A 17185-nucleotide genomic window follows, 5' to 3' on the forward strand; every position below is an offset into this window, starting at 1 on the left:
CAAAACCATATATTCTGACAATATAATACCCCACTCTCGCTCTCCCAGTTTGCTTTAGGTTACATATAATCGTGACGGAGTACATTTTAACTTTTTCAACTCTCCCCCTTTTTTTCCCTAGGTCTTTTTTCTATACATACATGATGGAGAGTTCCATCAGGTTTGTATCACCTATGGGAATGATCCACTGACACAAATGGGGACAAGTAGTTTCATTTATCCCCATATTATCATTATATTAAGTGAACATATATTAGATGATCCATTTGAGTCCAGTTAGGGACAATTAAGTGAGAATGGAAATTTGAATAAGGAAAATGCTAATTATACTGTAGGCTCTTTAACAGATTAAATTCCTGAACATTTCCTCTATTGGGATTATTTTGTATTCTATTCAATCAATACCATTCTCTATTTTATCTTTCATCATTTCTATATATTTATTTTCATTATTATTTCATTTGAATTTTTATATTAATTTTGATCTATACTTATTTTTTATCTATTTTTATCCATCTTTCTTATGGATCTTTTCCTCAACCATCTAATTAGTATTATTATTAATATTAATATAATTTACTGATTAACCAATTCTCAGTTGGATGAATAAGTGTCTCAAACGTGGGCATCAGTGAAATACCAATCAAACTGCAGCAGTATTGATAGACCGTAATTGGACCAATTGGATCATAATGATGTCATAGAATTCAGGCTTAAATGCCCACATCCTAGATGGCCACCACTAACTCCCTGAAGAAGGCCCTGACAGCACCTGAACCACTGAGTAGTACATTATCCGGTACATGGAACAGTAAGGAGTAACTAATCGGAAGCACAAGGACCCATTTGCTGTGCCCCAGGCTGACATCAAGCCCGCGGTCACTCCCATGAGACCCAGAAGTACAAAGGAGATACCCAGCAAAGGCAGTGAACAGCGGACGCTGCACACTGTGAAGAAGGAGGTAGACGTGGACTGGGACACCCACGTTTGGGACAAAGGTAAGTCTCTGTAGGGGGAGGACACCTGGCAAAGAGCCCGTGAGGACTTGGAACTAGGTTTACCCACCCTCAAGACCAACGCTACGACCTGGGGGGATAGGGTGAGGAATAGGCTGCTACTTTGTTTGCATATCTCTGGCAACCTGTTTCCCCGGAGAGACAGAGGGTCCGAAGTACTATACATTTGCCATTCAAGGAAGTTCCCCTCGTCTGCACCACTGGCCAGTGCTAACCATAGGCATCCTCCTTTTACATGAACTACACCACCGCAACTCCTGGACAACAAGCACCTCACAGAATAGAGCTGTGGGACGCCACCCTCTATCGAGACATTTGAACTACCTACTTCTAATTACCTAGTTTTAGGACATTCAATGCAAATACCATTTAGAAGAATATATCGTATTCTTCTGAATCCGTCCCCCTCCCCTTTTTGTGTTATTGAATTTTACGATCTTGTTTTATGTCTGACTATTTGACATTGTTTCTAAGGAACTCATTAGACTGATTTTTGTTTTAGTTATGTTTAGTCTTCTATTCAAGACACACTTTCATTATTACTGCATAAGTAACATTTATTCATTTTATTCTTACTTATTGGTTGTTTTCATAATTTCATATCCTGACATTTCTGCATATATATGGATATAAGTTCCTGGAGCGCAATTTGTTTACCCATTATTAACTGTACCAACTGAACTGTGCATGCAGATTTCCCCGCATCATCAAAAAAACTAGGTAAAGTCTTATGGCAACTTTCTTTTTTGGTTTGTTAGGTCTTTTTTTATAGAAATTCATACCTTAAAATTACAACCCCGAAAAATAGTACAAAAAAATATGCTTGCATTTTATTACATATTGCCCTACACATGGCTGTTAATGGGACCGGATTGATATTGTCTGATATCTTGGAAGTCCGAGCCTGGCACTACTCTATGGGGTCATCGGCAGGTCTCTGTTTTGCCTTTAAATTAACCTGGTTTAACCACTGCTATGAATACTGGACTCTCTAGTGGTTATGATTCGGGCACATGATGTCTTTTAAAGAAAATAGGTCAGAATACAATACTTACTAAAAAATGTCAGCATAAAAATGCCATCGTTCCCTATCCTCAGCTGGTCTGCATCGTCAAAATCATCCCGTGCCACAAATTCATCATCCTGCCACAGGTAAAAGATCAACATTGTTAGGGTTATGGTTACTGAACATGGCAAAACAATGAAGAAGTCTGCTCTTTACTGCCAAGAAAGGGAGAACATCTTAAGAGTACATGTTGAAATCTTGTGTTGTTTAATTAACAGAGAATCTAGGAAAACCGCCAGTATTCATCATGGCCAACATGTCGCTTCCCTTCCTGGGTGCACAACATGTATTTAAGAATAACATCCTTAGTGTTCAGGTTCCTTCTCAGCTGGGAGGATATTAAAAGGTCAACAAAACCCAAAATAAAATTGCTATATTGAAATATAAACCTATAATCGCTGGAATTAAGCGTTCAGATGAGATCCACTTATCTACATACTGTAACAACATATTCAAAATCAAACTCATTTTTATGTTGATCTCTTTAATGTTTGTATTCAACAGCTGGAGATCAAATGAATGATCAAATAGTATGTCCTACCCCAAATCATCTCAAATAAAATACTAATATTTATATTCATTAACTTGCTGCATCATACTAGAGCAGGGGTACCCAAATTGTGTGCCGTGGCACCCTGTGGTGCCTCGGGACACTTGCAGGGGTGCCTCCGTTTGGTGGCCTAGCACCAAATTAAATTAATTATATATGTAATGTAAATATGAGGACAAACAGAAGTGCAAACCTGTCCCCCGCCACATAACTGAGCCTAAGGATGACAGGTAAGCACAATTTACTCAATCATTTTTTTTTCTGAATTTCTCATTAACAAAGTTTTGGCTTAGGGGTGCCATGAAAACAATGCTGATACTCTAGGGCGCGTTGATTCCAAAAAGTTTGGGAACCCCTGGACTAGAGGCAAATGGGACATTTATAGTATGCTCCACTGACCCTTGATATGTTATTTCATCATTAAAGGCAAAGCTTGTACCATTCACAAATATAAATGTGAAAGTTACAATACAAAAGTAGAACTCAAATGATATGAAATAGCACTATTTGTTGCAATAGGTTCTCCGCTGGTAGACTCTTAGGGGTATATTTACTAAAGTGCGGGTTTTTAGAGGTGATGTTGCCCATAGCAACCAGATTCTCGCTATTATTTTCTAGAAGGTGCACAAGAAATGATAAGTAGAATCTGATTAGTTGCTATGGGCAACAACTCCATCTCTAAAAACTCGCACTTTAGTAAATATACCACCTAGGGGGCATCCAAAACAATTGAAACTCCCCCTTAATTGGTATACGTTCATAATGCAGACATTCAGACTGTTGTCGTGGACTGAATGTTGCCATTCAATATGTAGATATTCACAATGCAGACAATTTTTGAACAATTTTACAATTTTTCTGTTACACGTGGACCTCATGTCCATGTCGACATGTACTGTTCGGCCCTCCCGACCAAGTCGATACTGACATATCGGCATTGTGAATGTCGACAGGTAGCATGCGGCTGTCTCTTCTGAAAGAAAACACAATATTGTTCAAAAATCAGCCGACGACATTCACAATGTCGACATACGGTCATTGTCTGCACTGATTTTTAACAGAGGTGTCCTCCCTCGTCTTTTATACAGTAGCGCTAAAAAGCCCCTCTCGGCACGCCTGCTCCTGTAAGACTCTGGGAGCGCTGGGTGTCTTTTTTTTTTGCTGAAAATGCATCTGTGTCCCAATGCGATGAGACTAAGACGCACCAGGAGACTGGACTGGTGATTTGATATGTGACACTTGTATATCTGTGTACGGCTGAGTCTCTCAATCAGCATGTGAAGGGGCAACAATGCAGCAGCCACAGCTTTTTTCCACACCAAGTACAGTTTACAGTCTCAGTCACAGATATACAAGTGTCACATATCATATTACTCGCATTACACTGCAACTAAGACACAGTGTCGGCAATAAAAGGCGCCCAACGCTAGCAGAGTTGCACGTGACCAGACGGCTCACTCACGCCTGGTATATCGCGCTGTATAGCTTATAGAAGCTAGATGAGCAAGGACACATCTGTATTAAATGTCTCCATTCAGACCATGTTGACCTCCCGTCCATCAACATAGTCTACCAAAACTCTCTTAATTAACTTAGGCCCTCATTCAGAGCCGTTCGCTATTTGCGTTCGTTCAAAAACAAGGGGTGGCTATTCAAATGATCCGTTCGCACATTACAGTCTGTTCACACCTCTAAGTCTGAACGAGCGAGCAAAACATACGCTCGTTTATTTGTTAAAAACACCCCCTGGCCGCTCGCACCATACGTCATGTCCGCTATTTATTAGGTTAATCGAGTACATCGAACAGGATATGAACTGCTCGCTATTCTTGTGGTTGGTTTTTTCAACCGCTATTTTGCGAGCAGTTCTGAGTTAAAAAAAAACAAGTGACGTGGTCAATGACGCTGCTATATTAATTATGCACACCCATAAAACGCCCGTTTTGACCTTTAAGCACGCCTGCGTTCTGATCTCCACTCCCCGTTTTCAAGCACCTTCCCCTGTTACCACCCACATACGCCTCATTCTGTCACTCAAAATAGCAGGCACTCGCTATATTGCGTACAAACGATTTTGAGCCGCACTGACTGGTTCGCGCATGCGTACTAAAAACCGTACGCATGCGCAGATGTGCGAACATCGCTCGGAACGAGCGTACTGCCGCTAGCGAGTGGCTCTGAATGAGGGCCTTAATTTTCAATTTATGGTAAAAATGTGCTTTATTGCAGCATACAAATATTACTATTAATCACATTCTTGTGAAACCACTAAATGTTAATCAGTATCACTCACTGCCTAGTGCTTCTCAAACTCTAATGGGGTCACATCCGCTAGACGATCTACTCCCTCTGTCCAATCTCTAAACGATTTTCCCTTGATTTTTTTCCCTTGAAATTTTATCTTTCAGTCTGAACGATTTGCAAATGATTTACAAACGATCTTTAATAGATCAAGTGAAATTGACCTGCATGTTCGGTCAACTGACGAGACGATCAAACGACCAGCGGGAGCGCGCATCGTTGATCGTTAATGACCAAACACTGCTCGATTTATAAACGATTGAACTATAACAACGTCGTTATCGTTCAATCGCCTGCTAAAATCGTGTAGTGGATGCTCCCCCTTAACAGTCCAGATTTAAAGGATATCCATGCTTGAGCACAGGTAACTTAATTAGTACTGTACAAAGGATTTATGTAGGAGACTCGTGTGGGGCACACTTAAGTATTGTATTATAAACTGATTGTAAGTGTAAAATGTACACATTTATTATTATACCCTTAAAATAAAGAACATATCCAATATACAGTATGTCCACCTGTCCTTAAAATCCTAAAATAACTGGTAATATTCAATAAAACCAGCACCGTGAGAAAGTTTATATTATAAAAAAAAAAAAAAAAAAAATTAAATTTAGGTGAAAATATTAGTAGATCTCTGATTTATATATTAATTGAATATCTAATACCTTAGTGATCATTATACAGTGATTGTTATTAATTTGTGACAGGGAATAATCATGGTTAATACATATAGCATTTGTGCTAAACAATTAATTTAGAACTCTGAGATCTACTAATATTTTTGCCTACATTGGACAAAAACAGTTTGAAAAAAACAGTTACTTTTTCATTTTTTTATGTAGGTGAAAACATTCCATTGCGTGCGCCATACACACTGCACAATGTGATACAGGCCGGTGCGATGTGTAGCTATATGCTGCATGTAACAGCATCTGGTCGTCCCATCTGCTGTACAGCACAGCAGATAAGACGATACAATGACCGTCCATCTTGCACATACAATCGGGAGTACACACTGCACGATCCAGAATATATATTGTTCCGTGTGTACCCAGCTTAAAGCAAACTAGAGCAAGTAACTGTGCACCTTGCCAAACCACCTGGGGCAGATTGAAAATGTACAGAGATTTAGAGAGAAATTCATTTAGCCCCGAGGTTTAATAAAATAGCATTTTCCCTGTGTGGTAAGCCAGGGGGATTTTCAAATCTAAAGGGGAACATAATTATCCGCACACTATCCCACTGATTCCACGTAAAACTGTGGAGACAATGTGTTTTCCCAGTGCAGATGCCTTTTTGTGAAGCTACAAGGAAACGTCCATCTCTGGGTTAACGCAGGGGGTAAACCCTGGTAATTGAAATCCAAACTCAGATCTAATTTCCAGTGTAAATTTAAATCTGTTCAGCATTTGTGGGTTACATGTAAAATCAGCCAATATTTACCCTGCATGCAAAAAAAAAAAAATGGATTTGCAAAGTTAATTGCTCTTTTTTGCTTTGTTTCCCGCCTCAGGTCCATAATATCTTTCTTATTCCAGCTATCTTAATGCTGGCACATAGACCTGTTTTGTGAAATGTTTGCCTAGTTTTACATTTGGTTACAAATTTCTCATGGTTTGCAGTGGAAGTTTTCCCAGTTCTACTACAACCACACAGCAAAATTAACTGTCCGCCATTGTACCACCTCTAGCCATACACTACAGCAATATGTGAATAAAAAGCACAGAGAGAAGAATAGTGGAGCAAAACCGAAACTCAAGAGCTTGTGGAAATGAAGACCTCTGCAAAATAGTCTGTTCTGTCCCTTTTCCATGGTACTCTTAGGTTGCAGAAGGGGGTGCAGCATGGAACTTGCAGCATTTTATTGGTTCTCCCATTCACCTATTTCAGCGGCCATTTTACAATGGTGCCTGAAAATAACTCCCACAGTTAACCAGATGTGCAGCTTTCAAACATAGATGAAAACAAACATAATAGGTGTAATTAAGAGGATTAACAATATACTGTTGTGCAGAAAATACACATGGTGGTCAGTGAAGACTGCATTATAAAATGGGGAGGTATAAAGAGGAAGTAGGGTATATTAAAATGGAATCTCGGACAAATGAGATCATACATTTTCTACCATCAGATAAAAGGCTAAACTAACAGCGCTGTCTCAGTCTAAACACCACTTACGTTATACAAATGTCTCTATACAGTATCTAAATATATTAAAGCACTACAAAAAAGAAAAAAAAAAAAAAAAAAAGGGGAAAAAAAGACAGAAGAACAATAAGACAGCAATTTCTAGGTACGGGCACAAGCAGCTGCCATACCTCCAGTGATATGGAGAAGAAATCATCGAAAGTATCCAATCTTTCTCTGTTCTAAATGAGTGCAGGTGAATTCAAAAGAGAAAAGTATAACAGTTGTTTAACATGTGCTGCATGCCGTGGCTGTGTGTTCTAGTGGGCAGTCTGCACGCCGTGGCTGTGTGCTGTGCTTGGGCAGTCTGCACGCCGTGGCTGTGTGCTGTGCTTGGGCAGTCTGCACGCCATGGCTGTGTGTTCTAGTGGGCAGTCTGCACGCCGTGGCTGTGTTTGGGCAGTCTGCACGCCGTGGCTGTGTGCTGTGTTTGGGCAGTCTGCACGCCGTGGCTGTGTGTTCTAGTGGGCAGTCTGCACGCCGTGGCTGTGTGCTGTGTTTGGGCAGTCTGCACGCCGTGGCTGTGTGCTGTGTTTGGGCAGTCTGCACGCCGTGGCTGTGTGTTCTAGTGGGCAGTCTGCACGCCGTGGCTGTGTGCTGTGCTTGGGCAGTCTGCATATTACCAGAATGCGTCTCCCTGAGGAGGAAATTGTGACTAGCCATTTTTCTTGTGATGCATAGGAACAGCTGCCTGATTAGTTTTTTATATTAGTCAATCTAAAGCCATTTCCTCCTTTCTAAAGAGGTTGTTAAAAAATGTCACTGTTAAATGTAACAGCCAGGAACATTTCTGTTATACCTTGGAAAGCAAACTGCACCCTCCTGGCAACCACTGGGCACAGAATGCGAGACTAATTAGGCTAATATTAGCTAGCAAAACGGGACCAAGTTGATCCCTAACAATGCTTATTTTAATGCCACTCTGGCTTGACAATGAATCTCAGCAAAATATTTTACTCAAATAAGGTTGACCATGCTTCGGATTCACAGCACCAGTAGGTACAAGTATACATCACTCCAACTGTGAAATAAAGTTTACGTACTTTTCAGCAACTTACTTAGTAATGGTAAAAAGATTACTGTAAAGATTAATACTATATAATAGCAGTGTGTGCTAAATTAGGTCAGTGATTACAACCAAAGTGCAGATATGTATGTTTATTATGTTATGTATGTTATGCTGAAACTCTGGTCATGTTGTAGAACAGGACTGTGGATAATGACACACAGGACAATAGATCAGGAGACTTACCCTTCCAGGAACCAGAGGTATTGTGGCCTCTGCCTTAGTCCTCTCTGCTTCATCATAACTTGGGAGTGATGTTGCCACATTGTAAGAGGGCGGCTTTGGGAAACCAGGCTCATCTTTGTAGTCAAAAAATGCTTTGTTATAGAAGGAAATAGAAAATAGCTTTGAAGATCATAGGAATACACATAAATGATTAAATAAATATTGATCCAGAACAGCAGGTGTTGAATGTTCATTCACAACAAACAATGCATTAAGAATGAATACATTTTCTAAGATATACCCTGTAACTGATAGCAAATATATCAAGAGCACCCAAATGTAATAAGAAAGAAATGAATACGAGGTGAAAAGGGGTGCTACTTCATCACCTCCGCTGTCATCTGCTTTTAGTTTTCAACCATTTGAGCTTTGCACAATGTATTTTATCTAAAAAAGAAACCACTTATTTGTTACAAGTTATCTATAATTAAACAAATTGTGAAAATGTAGTTGAACGAAGTCTATAGATAAACGGCCACAATTATCTGCTTTCCTTGTTAGATTAAATCACTAGCACGTGACTAGATTTAACAAGAAAACCCCATAGCTATGAATTGCAATGATTGTGTGTTAGGGTTTGTTCACACCAACAGGAAAAGAAGTACCTTTATGCTGGCTTTCAAAACTTTTCAAATACCATTTCTTGCAATGCTACAATTGTTTATCTTCCAATGTGAAATAAAACCAAATAATCCTAACATACAGGTTTTATTTCTACTATTTAAGCATCTGCTCTTCCTAGTGTGGTTTTACAAACTAATGTTTACAATGCTAGAAAATCTTGGTGTGAATGAGACCTTAGTCACTACTACAAAATTATACTTTTCGATGCGTTATAATTATTATTATGTTTAAGAGCTATTTTATTGTGGTCCACTATAAATAACTGGTATCGCTGCCCAAGTGAAGTCATAACAATAATAATTAAAAATAATAAAAATCGCAACATGGTAACAGGTTCGCTGTATGAACCACTACTTTATATTTTACACAATGTTTATGAACCAATTCTACATCTCCTTAGAATTAAATTTATTGATGTTAATATACATATACAGGTTGAGTCTCTTGGAATATTTGCATACCATAATGAAATATCTTGGGAAATGGGACCCAAATCTAAACACAGAATGCATTTACCTTACACACATAACCTGCAAGTAATATTATACAATATTTTCAATACTTTTGTGCCTTAATCAAAATTTGTGTACATTGAACCATCAAAAACCAAGGGTTTCACTATCTCAGTCATGCTTAAAAAAAAATAATATATGGATATGGGAAACTCAACATGTGTAATATATATGACCGGAAGTGAGTAGTCTGGATGCCGGGGTGCAACATTAAGCTGAGCACTGGCACTGTTAAGGTATTTAAGTCACTGTTATTGTGTATGTTGGTATATGTGTGTTCCTTACAGCCTTATTCCAGAATGGAAAAAATTTATTTTTGTCCTCAAAATTCTACACACAATACCCCATAATGACAACGTGTAAAACTTTTTTGAGATATTTGCAAATTTAATAAAAAAAAAAAAAAAATCACATGTACATAAAAGTGTTCACAACCTTTACTTAATACTTTGTTGATGCACCTTTGGCAGCAATTACAGCCTCAAGTCTTTTTGAATATGCCACCACAAGCTTGGCACACTTATCTTTGGGCAGTTCCGCCCATTTCTCTTTGCAGCACCTCTCCTGCTCCATCAGGTTGGGTGGAAAGCGTTGGTGCACAGCCATTTTCAGATCTCTCCAGAGATGTTCAATTGGATTCAAGTCTGGGCCACTCAAGGACATTTACGCCAAAGAGTTCAATCTTTGTCTCATCATGGTCTGAGAGTCCTTCAGGCGCATTTTGGCAAACTCCAGGCGGGCTGCCATGTGCTTTTTACTAAGGAGTGGCTTCCGTCTGGCCACTCTACCATACAGGCCTGATTGGTGGTTCACTGCAGAGATGGTTGTCCTTCTGGAAGGTTCTCCTCTCTCCACAGAGGAATGCTGTACCTCTGACAGAGCGACTATTGGGTTGGTCACCTCCCTGACTAGGGTCCTTCTCTCCCGATCGCTCAGTTTAGACGGCCGGCCAACTCTAGGAAGAGTCCTTGTGGTTCCGAACGTCTTCCATTTACAGATGATGGAGACCACTGTGCTCATTGGGACTTTCAAAGCAGCAGATATTTTTCTGTACCCTTCCCCAGATTTGTGCCTTGAGACAATCCTGTCTCGGAGGTCTAGACAATTTCTTGGACTTCATGCTTGGTTTGTGCTCTGACATGCACTGTCAAGTGTGGGACCTTATATAGACAGGTGTATGCCTTCAAAATCATGTCAAATCAACTGAATTTACCACAGGGGGACTCCAATTAAGCTGTAAGAACATCTCAAGGATGATCAGTGGAAACAGGATGCACCTGAGCTCAATTTTGAGCTTCATAGCAAAGGCCGTGAATACTTATGTACATGTGATTTCTTTAGTGTGTTTTTTTTTTTTTTAATTAAATTTGCAAAAATCTCAAAAAAAACTTTTTACACGTTGTCATTATGGGGTATTGTGTGTAGAATTTTGAGGATTAAAATGAATTTCTTGCAACCTTATTCCAAAATGCAACATAACAAAATGTGGAAAAAGTGAAGCGTTGTGAATACTTTCCGGATGCACTGTATATATTAAATATGAAAAAGCTATAGTAATGTAACTAACCAGCATCCTCTCCCGCAATGCTGCTATATGGAGGGGGAGCATCGGACCCGGCCTGGGGATTTTCAGCAGGCTCCTCTTCATTCTGTAACTGCAATACACAAAGCAAAAGGTAAATAAACAAGAACATCTCATACACAGAAAGCAGTTTTTGAAATATCTGATCAGAGAAATAAGTTTTGTTCCTTTGGGGGGGGGGGCGATTCAGTTAAATAATATGGTCACGATTGTCCATTCCGGAATATAATAATATTACAAGTGTTCCATTGCACCCCATAGAGGTTTGCAGGACAACTTACAATGTTACGATGCTGAGCCTACCGTAACGGGCAACGGTGCACACAGCCCAACAAGGTGGAATCTCCGTCAGCATATCACTCCTAATTGAATCAGCCCCTAAATGTAACTGTACTAAGCAGTAAATTAACTGAATGAGGTGCTATGGGGTTTTTTAACCTTTCTATACACTTTGGAATTACATGAAAAGTTTTGGCATTGGCTGAATATGATTAAACATTAACATTCATAAGTGATTTTTTTTTTATATCATTATTACAGATTTCAAAGTAAAATATACTTATCCATACATGTGAAATGAATTCATGGGCTTAGGGTCAGACTAGAAGCGATCACGATGTTGTCTGTCTATGTAGGCATGTAATGTGCTACACACTGTAAGAGCAATGACAATTGGACAATAACAGAAGTGTGATTTGTTTTTTTTTGTTACTTAAAGAAGTTGTAGATTTATATGCATTGTGCCTTAATTAAGCAGGAAGTCTGCATGATAGCTTTTTTATTCACACAGCATAGCTAAAACCCCTGGTTAACAATCTGAGCCAGTGTCCCTTCTCCCGCCTGCATTCCTACTAGGATATTATATTGCTAACACTGTTTATTATACACGTTCCATTTATATGGATTTAAGTAAATGGTCTGAGATAGGCCATACAGTACAGCTATTGCAGCTGCTAACATGTTAGCAGCTGCGATAGCTCCTGTGTCCTCTGCCGAATCGCTCCCATAAAGCAGGGCCTCTTCTGAGTCAATTACGTTCAGAAAAGGGCAAATGTAAATGTTAACATATGTTAATATGTGTAAGCATATCTTATGCACCTGGTATAGGGCACCTAGGTGATGACGACTAGCAGCAAACCAGGCACATATGCTACAGATACAGACGCATCATGATATGCATACGGCTCTGTATATACGCGAGTACATGCATAGGTTGCCTTGGAGCCAGCTGTCGGGATGCCTCCTGTCAAAATACAGACAGCGGCATCCCCATGGTTGGTATCCAGACAGTGGTCATGTAAATATACTTCCCCTCCTCCCTTCTCCCCCTAACCCTCCCTTCTTGTAGCCTAACACTCGCCACACTTTAACTTTAACCCTCCCCCTTAGTGTCTAACCCCCCCTATGGGTGCCTAACCCTAACTCCCCCCCCCCCCAAATCCAAATGCTAACCCCCGCTATGTTACCTAAACACAACCCTAACCCTCCGCCCCCCTCCCCTCCCTGTGGCTAACAGCTAAGATGGTTCGGGCTGGCGTCTGTGTTTCGGCGTCAGGATTAAGATACGCGTCGGTATTTCGACACCTATTTTAAGTCCCGTTTCGGACTTCCAGCGTTGGGATTCAGACTGGTGGCATGCCGTCCGCCGGTCTGATAACTACATCCCGTTTCCTTACATGCTTCTTTTGAGCACTCTATGCCCATTTACTTACTAATTCTGCATCAGGCCCAGAGTGCCTAGAAAAGGAGAATTCCAGGCACAACTATAGGGAATAAATCTTACTAACAATATTAATTTTGTTTATACCTTCAATTATCCAACAGAAGAAGAACAGCACAGCATTAGCAGTAGAATGATGGCAGTGATGAATACAGCATTTATAATGTTACTGCTATTATGCATTTGCTCTTTCCTTCTAATATTGTAACTTCAAATTACTTACAGTACATGTCACTTCAGGGGAAAAATATACTACTGGGAGTAGCCAACTCGCTATTAACCCCAAAGTTTTCCTTATAACTTTTACAGTAATTGATACAAATTAGTGAAATGTGACACAGGCATACCTTAACATGAGGAAGTCATAGCAAGTGTGAAAGTGTCCGTCATTAGCATACAGGCCAGCTGTACACACCGGCTAGCTTGTCACCACCCTAGTCAGCAGCACAGTCCAAAATTCAAATAGGGGGGCCACACCAACTGCCAGTGAGGATGCCAGCGAGGATGGCAGTTGGTGTGGTTCCCCTATTTGAATTTTGTACTGTGCTACAGTCCCACCTCTGTAGCCGCCACGGCTGGTCAGTAGGTATTCCTGCTTCTGACAGTGGTGTTTTGTACTGAGGTGTCCACATTCATCGTGTCAGTGTGTTACCGATATGAACGGTACACAACTGAACAATGTGTACTTATTGTCCAGACGCACTGGAGTTGATGAAGACATGCCAAAGACAATCTATTGAATATATTTATATTTGAATTATTACACACGTGAATTAAAACTTTGGGGTCATTAGTGAGTGAAATATCCTGTATTTCAGTTATCAAATGGTTTTAAAACCTAATCTGAGAGATATCTATTTCTATACATAATACAACTTGGCCAAGACTACTGAGAGGCATTGTGATCGGACATTAACTCTCGGCATAGGGCCAGATTCAGAAGTGGATGCAATGCTGTTTCCACAATTGATCGATTATCGGTGGTCTGCGCATGCATACAAGTTGCGCGGTTTTATTACCAATGGTTGTCACAGCGAGGATTTGGACGCAGTGTCGATTGAAGGTCATGGAGGTTTTCGGGAGGTAACGGGGGAGTGGCGGCTCAAACACAGACGTGCCCCGTCCGTTTGGGAGGGGGGGGGGGGTGTTGCAGATAGACTGCTAACCCGTACGCAGTAGAAAGGGCTCTGGCGTCTCAGTTCCCACGGCCATTGCGCACAACCATAGGTTTGCACAGATGGTCAATCATGGACCGATGTGTGTCCGCTGGATGCGTCCCTCTATGCAAGCGGCAGGCTTGGGTAACAGTCAGTGGGCATCTTACAAAGCAAGGTGGCTACAACATTTGCATATTTTTGCAAGCGAGCTGCACACAGGATCACAGCTGAGAAGTAATTTGTGTCCATCTCTGAACCAGGCCCACTGTCTGAATTTTCCTTTGGTGAACAGTGATAAAGGAGAAATAACTTGTACACCGTGCATAGCACGATATGGCAGAAAAAAAAGGAACATATGTGACATCAATGCGCTCACCAAGTATGTCAAAGCATGTGTTAAGCTGGCCACACACTAGACCAACTACCATCCAACCAGCTGATTGGTTGGAATGAAAATCTGGTAAGGTATGGGAGTAACTGATGATCAGCAATTTGCTCCTAAATGCCAGAAAACAGATGAACATAGTCGTCAGATAAGTTTGTTAAATGTTTAATCTAAACAATTTGATCAAACAACAGTTTTTGTCCATTTCCCGATGTTTGGGAGCAAATTGCTGATTGTCATTTGCTTTCATACCTTACCAGATTTTAATTCCAACCAAACAACTAGTTGGTTGGATGAAAGTTGGTCTAGTGTGTGGCCAGCTTTATATTCCAGCTTTTCCCTAAAAGGTCCAGTTTGTCTGATGAGAGAGCCCCTGCTCTACAAGGCCTTTGTATTTGTGTGTGCAGTCACTAACGACAGGTTGTAAGTGGCCAACTGCCCACTGATTATAGACTGATTACAATAGCCCCCCTATTGTAATCAGAAGGATGCGAGCAGAAATCTGTGCAACCGCCGAATATGCTCCCGAATGGAGCAACTATTGAATTGCTCCATTGGGCGCCCATCAGTAGCAGCCGCAGCCGCAAACAATTGAATTCCCCCATAAAGTGACAATTTTTATTAAGTGCAAAACCAACCTCGCTGCTAAAGTGGCATAATATTGTCAAACCCCGCAACCGTCAAGCTACAACATATGGCCCTATGCGTTTATTTTTAAATACTTAACTTAGAATTAAGTCTTTTATGATTAATCTTTGCGTTTGCTATGTTGAGACCCTTATTTTACTAAAAAACGCTACATAGTGACCAAATGGTTTGAGCTAGTTCCTCGCCATTTAGTGACCAAATTCAAGAAAATCTTTGATGCCATTGACCCGGGCAAAACAAAATCTAAAGCTTTTTCCAGGAATGCAGAGTTTGTTAATATAAATGGTGGCGGACAGTCACTGTCTGTATCAGACTGTTTAATGATTTCCACAACCTGTCATGTATCCAAATTCCATTGTATTTCCTCATTCCAACGTAACTGCACACCTGGCAGCTTGGACAAAAATAACTGCTTAGCTGCTGACTGACAACGCTGCAGCCTTATTACAGTAGCTAAACAAGATTTCACCCAACAACTACAATATAAGAGTTACTCGCCACACCTTTCGGATGGTAAATACATGTGTGCAAGGCCATTCTTTACCATATATACAATGTACAGCGCTGCTTTATGTTTCATAACTCTGATAAAAAGGATAATATAACGGAAAGATTGTTAAGGATTTGACCATGTCCCTAATCAGCCCAAGGCACAACCATAGTCTCCCATGCCACATTCACTTCTCAGGGGCACATGCCCCTTTTCTACTTTCAACCGCCAGAAACGGAGACTGTAGGGAGGAACAGGTGTGATGCTAAATGAAATGCAGTTCAGCAAAAATGATAAAGTAACCTGCAATATGCTGGGCAACCTGTAAATCCACTTTCCAGTGCAAGAGTATAAACACTTTTATACAAGTTAATATGATATGGCATTGTTGGCAATGATTTGTTGCAATTAACAAGCTGCTGGTATGACAGACAGACAGACAGACAGAAGGAAATCAGTTTATCTACAATGGGCAAAGCAAGACAAAACCACGCACCTGCTCATATACCCCTTATTTCTTATGCATAGAAGTGACTAATGTATCCGTTTCCCTGTGTCTGGCTTCTTCATTCTAACCATGTTCTTTCTTCTCTATTCTGCATAAGATTTCTCCGTAATATGAGGCTTTTATAGGAGCTGGTCTTTGAAGTAACAGCATTTGCCATTAACCCAATCTTCTCATCCCAGCATCACGCTCTCATCCATTATTCAGCAGTCTTGCAATTTAAACTGAGATCACTTAGCTGTTAACTAAGCTGAATGAAGCTGTATCACTGGTTTATTTAATCTTTTACATCTATGCAGCTTCGCCCCCCTCCTCCCCCCCTCAAATGTATAGCAAAGAGGCAGTATAATGAGGAATGGGGGAATAGACACCATTTATCAACTTGTGATAATCACACTGCATTGTATAGAGACACTGAGCATCCTTTTGTAAGGATAACGATCAGTGCTGTCGAAGCTGTAAGTATGGAAGGCCACCTTTTCCGAACTACATGATAGAGGGCCAGATTGCAGTCCGTGAGGAAATGTAATTGTTTGCATAAAACAAGAAAAAGTGTATGAACTGATGGTGCCCACACACGATTTCCCTTGAAACTCTCCCCGGCAGCTCTGCACACTATCCCCACACAATATGCACATGATATGCTGTCCAATCTTCATACGATCTCTCCTGCAGTCAGACTTTCACAGTACATCGGGTCCTAGATTGTCAGATCTGCCCTACTGCACGGCAGATCTGACGAATCGATGTGCGACCAGCGGGGACGCGCATCGCATCGTGATCGTGAGTGGGGACTCACGATTTACTCAGGATTTGCCTATATTTAACACGATCTGATGTTCCAATGTGTCAGAATCGGCCAGGTCGGGTAAAATATCACTGTGTGTGCGTGAGCAGCATTAGAATGCCACATATACCATGAGCTTAAAATGGTTAGTACAAAAAATGGGATTTTGGTACCTACCGGTAAATCCTTTTCTCTGATTCCACAGGGGACACTGGAGGTGCTTACGCTGGGGGTATAGAGGCGTGGATAACTGGAGCCGGCACTTTAAATAATTTAGAAGTGTGAAGCTCCTCCCCCTCTATGCCCCATCAGCCCTCAGTTTAGAAAATGAAGACCGAGAGGAGATGGAGAACAAGCGGA

The 17185-nt window shown here is 40.7% G+C and overlaps 1 protein-coding gene across 1 annotated transcript in view; it reads right to left on the reverse strand.

Moving 5' to 3' along the window:
- Positions 1-17185, reverse strand: part of NDFIP1 (Nedd4 family interacting protein 1) — a 71789-nt gene that overhangs the window by 19815 nt on the left and 34789 nt on the right. The window contains exons 2-4 of the mRNA XM_088444118.1: positions 11119-11206; positions 8377-8507; positions 2073-2160 (exon numbers count right to left, since the gene is read on the reverse strand). Of these exons, the coding sequence (XP_088300244.1) occupies positions 2073-2160; positions 8377-8507; positions 11119-11206 (307 nt within the window). The remainder of the gene's footprint in view (positions 1-2072; positions 2161-8376; positions 8508-11118; positions 11207-17185) is intronic.

Source organism: Taudactylus pleione, unplaced genomic scaffold (assembly GCF_031769625.1).
Source record: "Taudactylus pleione unplaced genomic scaffold, aTauple2 ptg000349l, whole genome shotgun sequence".
NCBI classification, from domain to species: domain Eukaryota; kingdom Metazoa; phylum Chordata; class Amphibia; order Anura; family Myobatrachidae; genus Taudactylus; species Taudactylus pleione.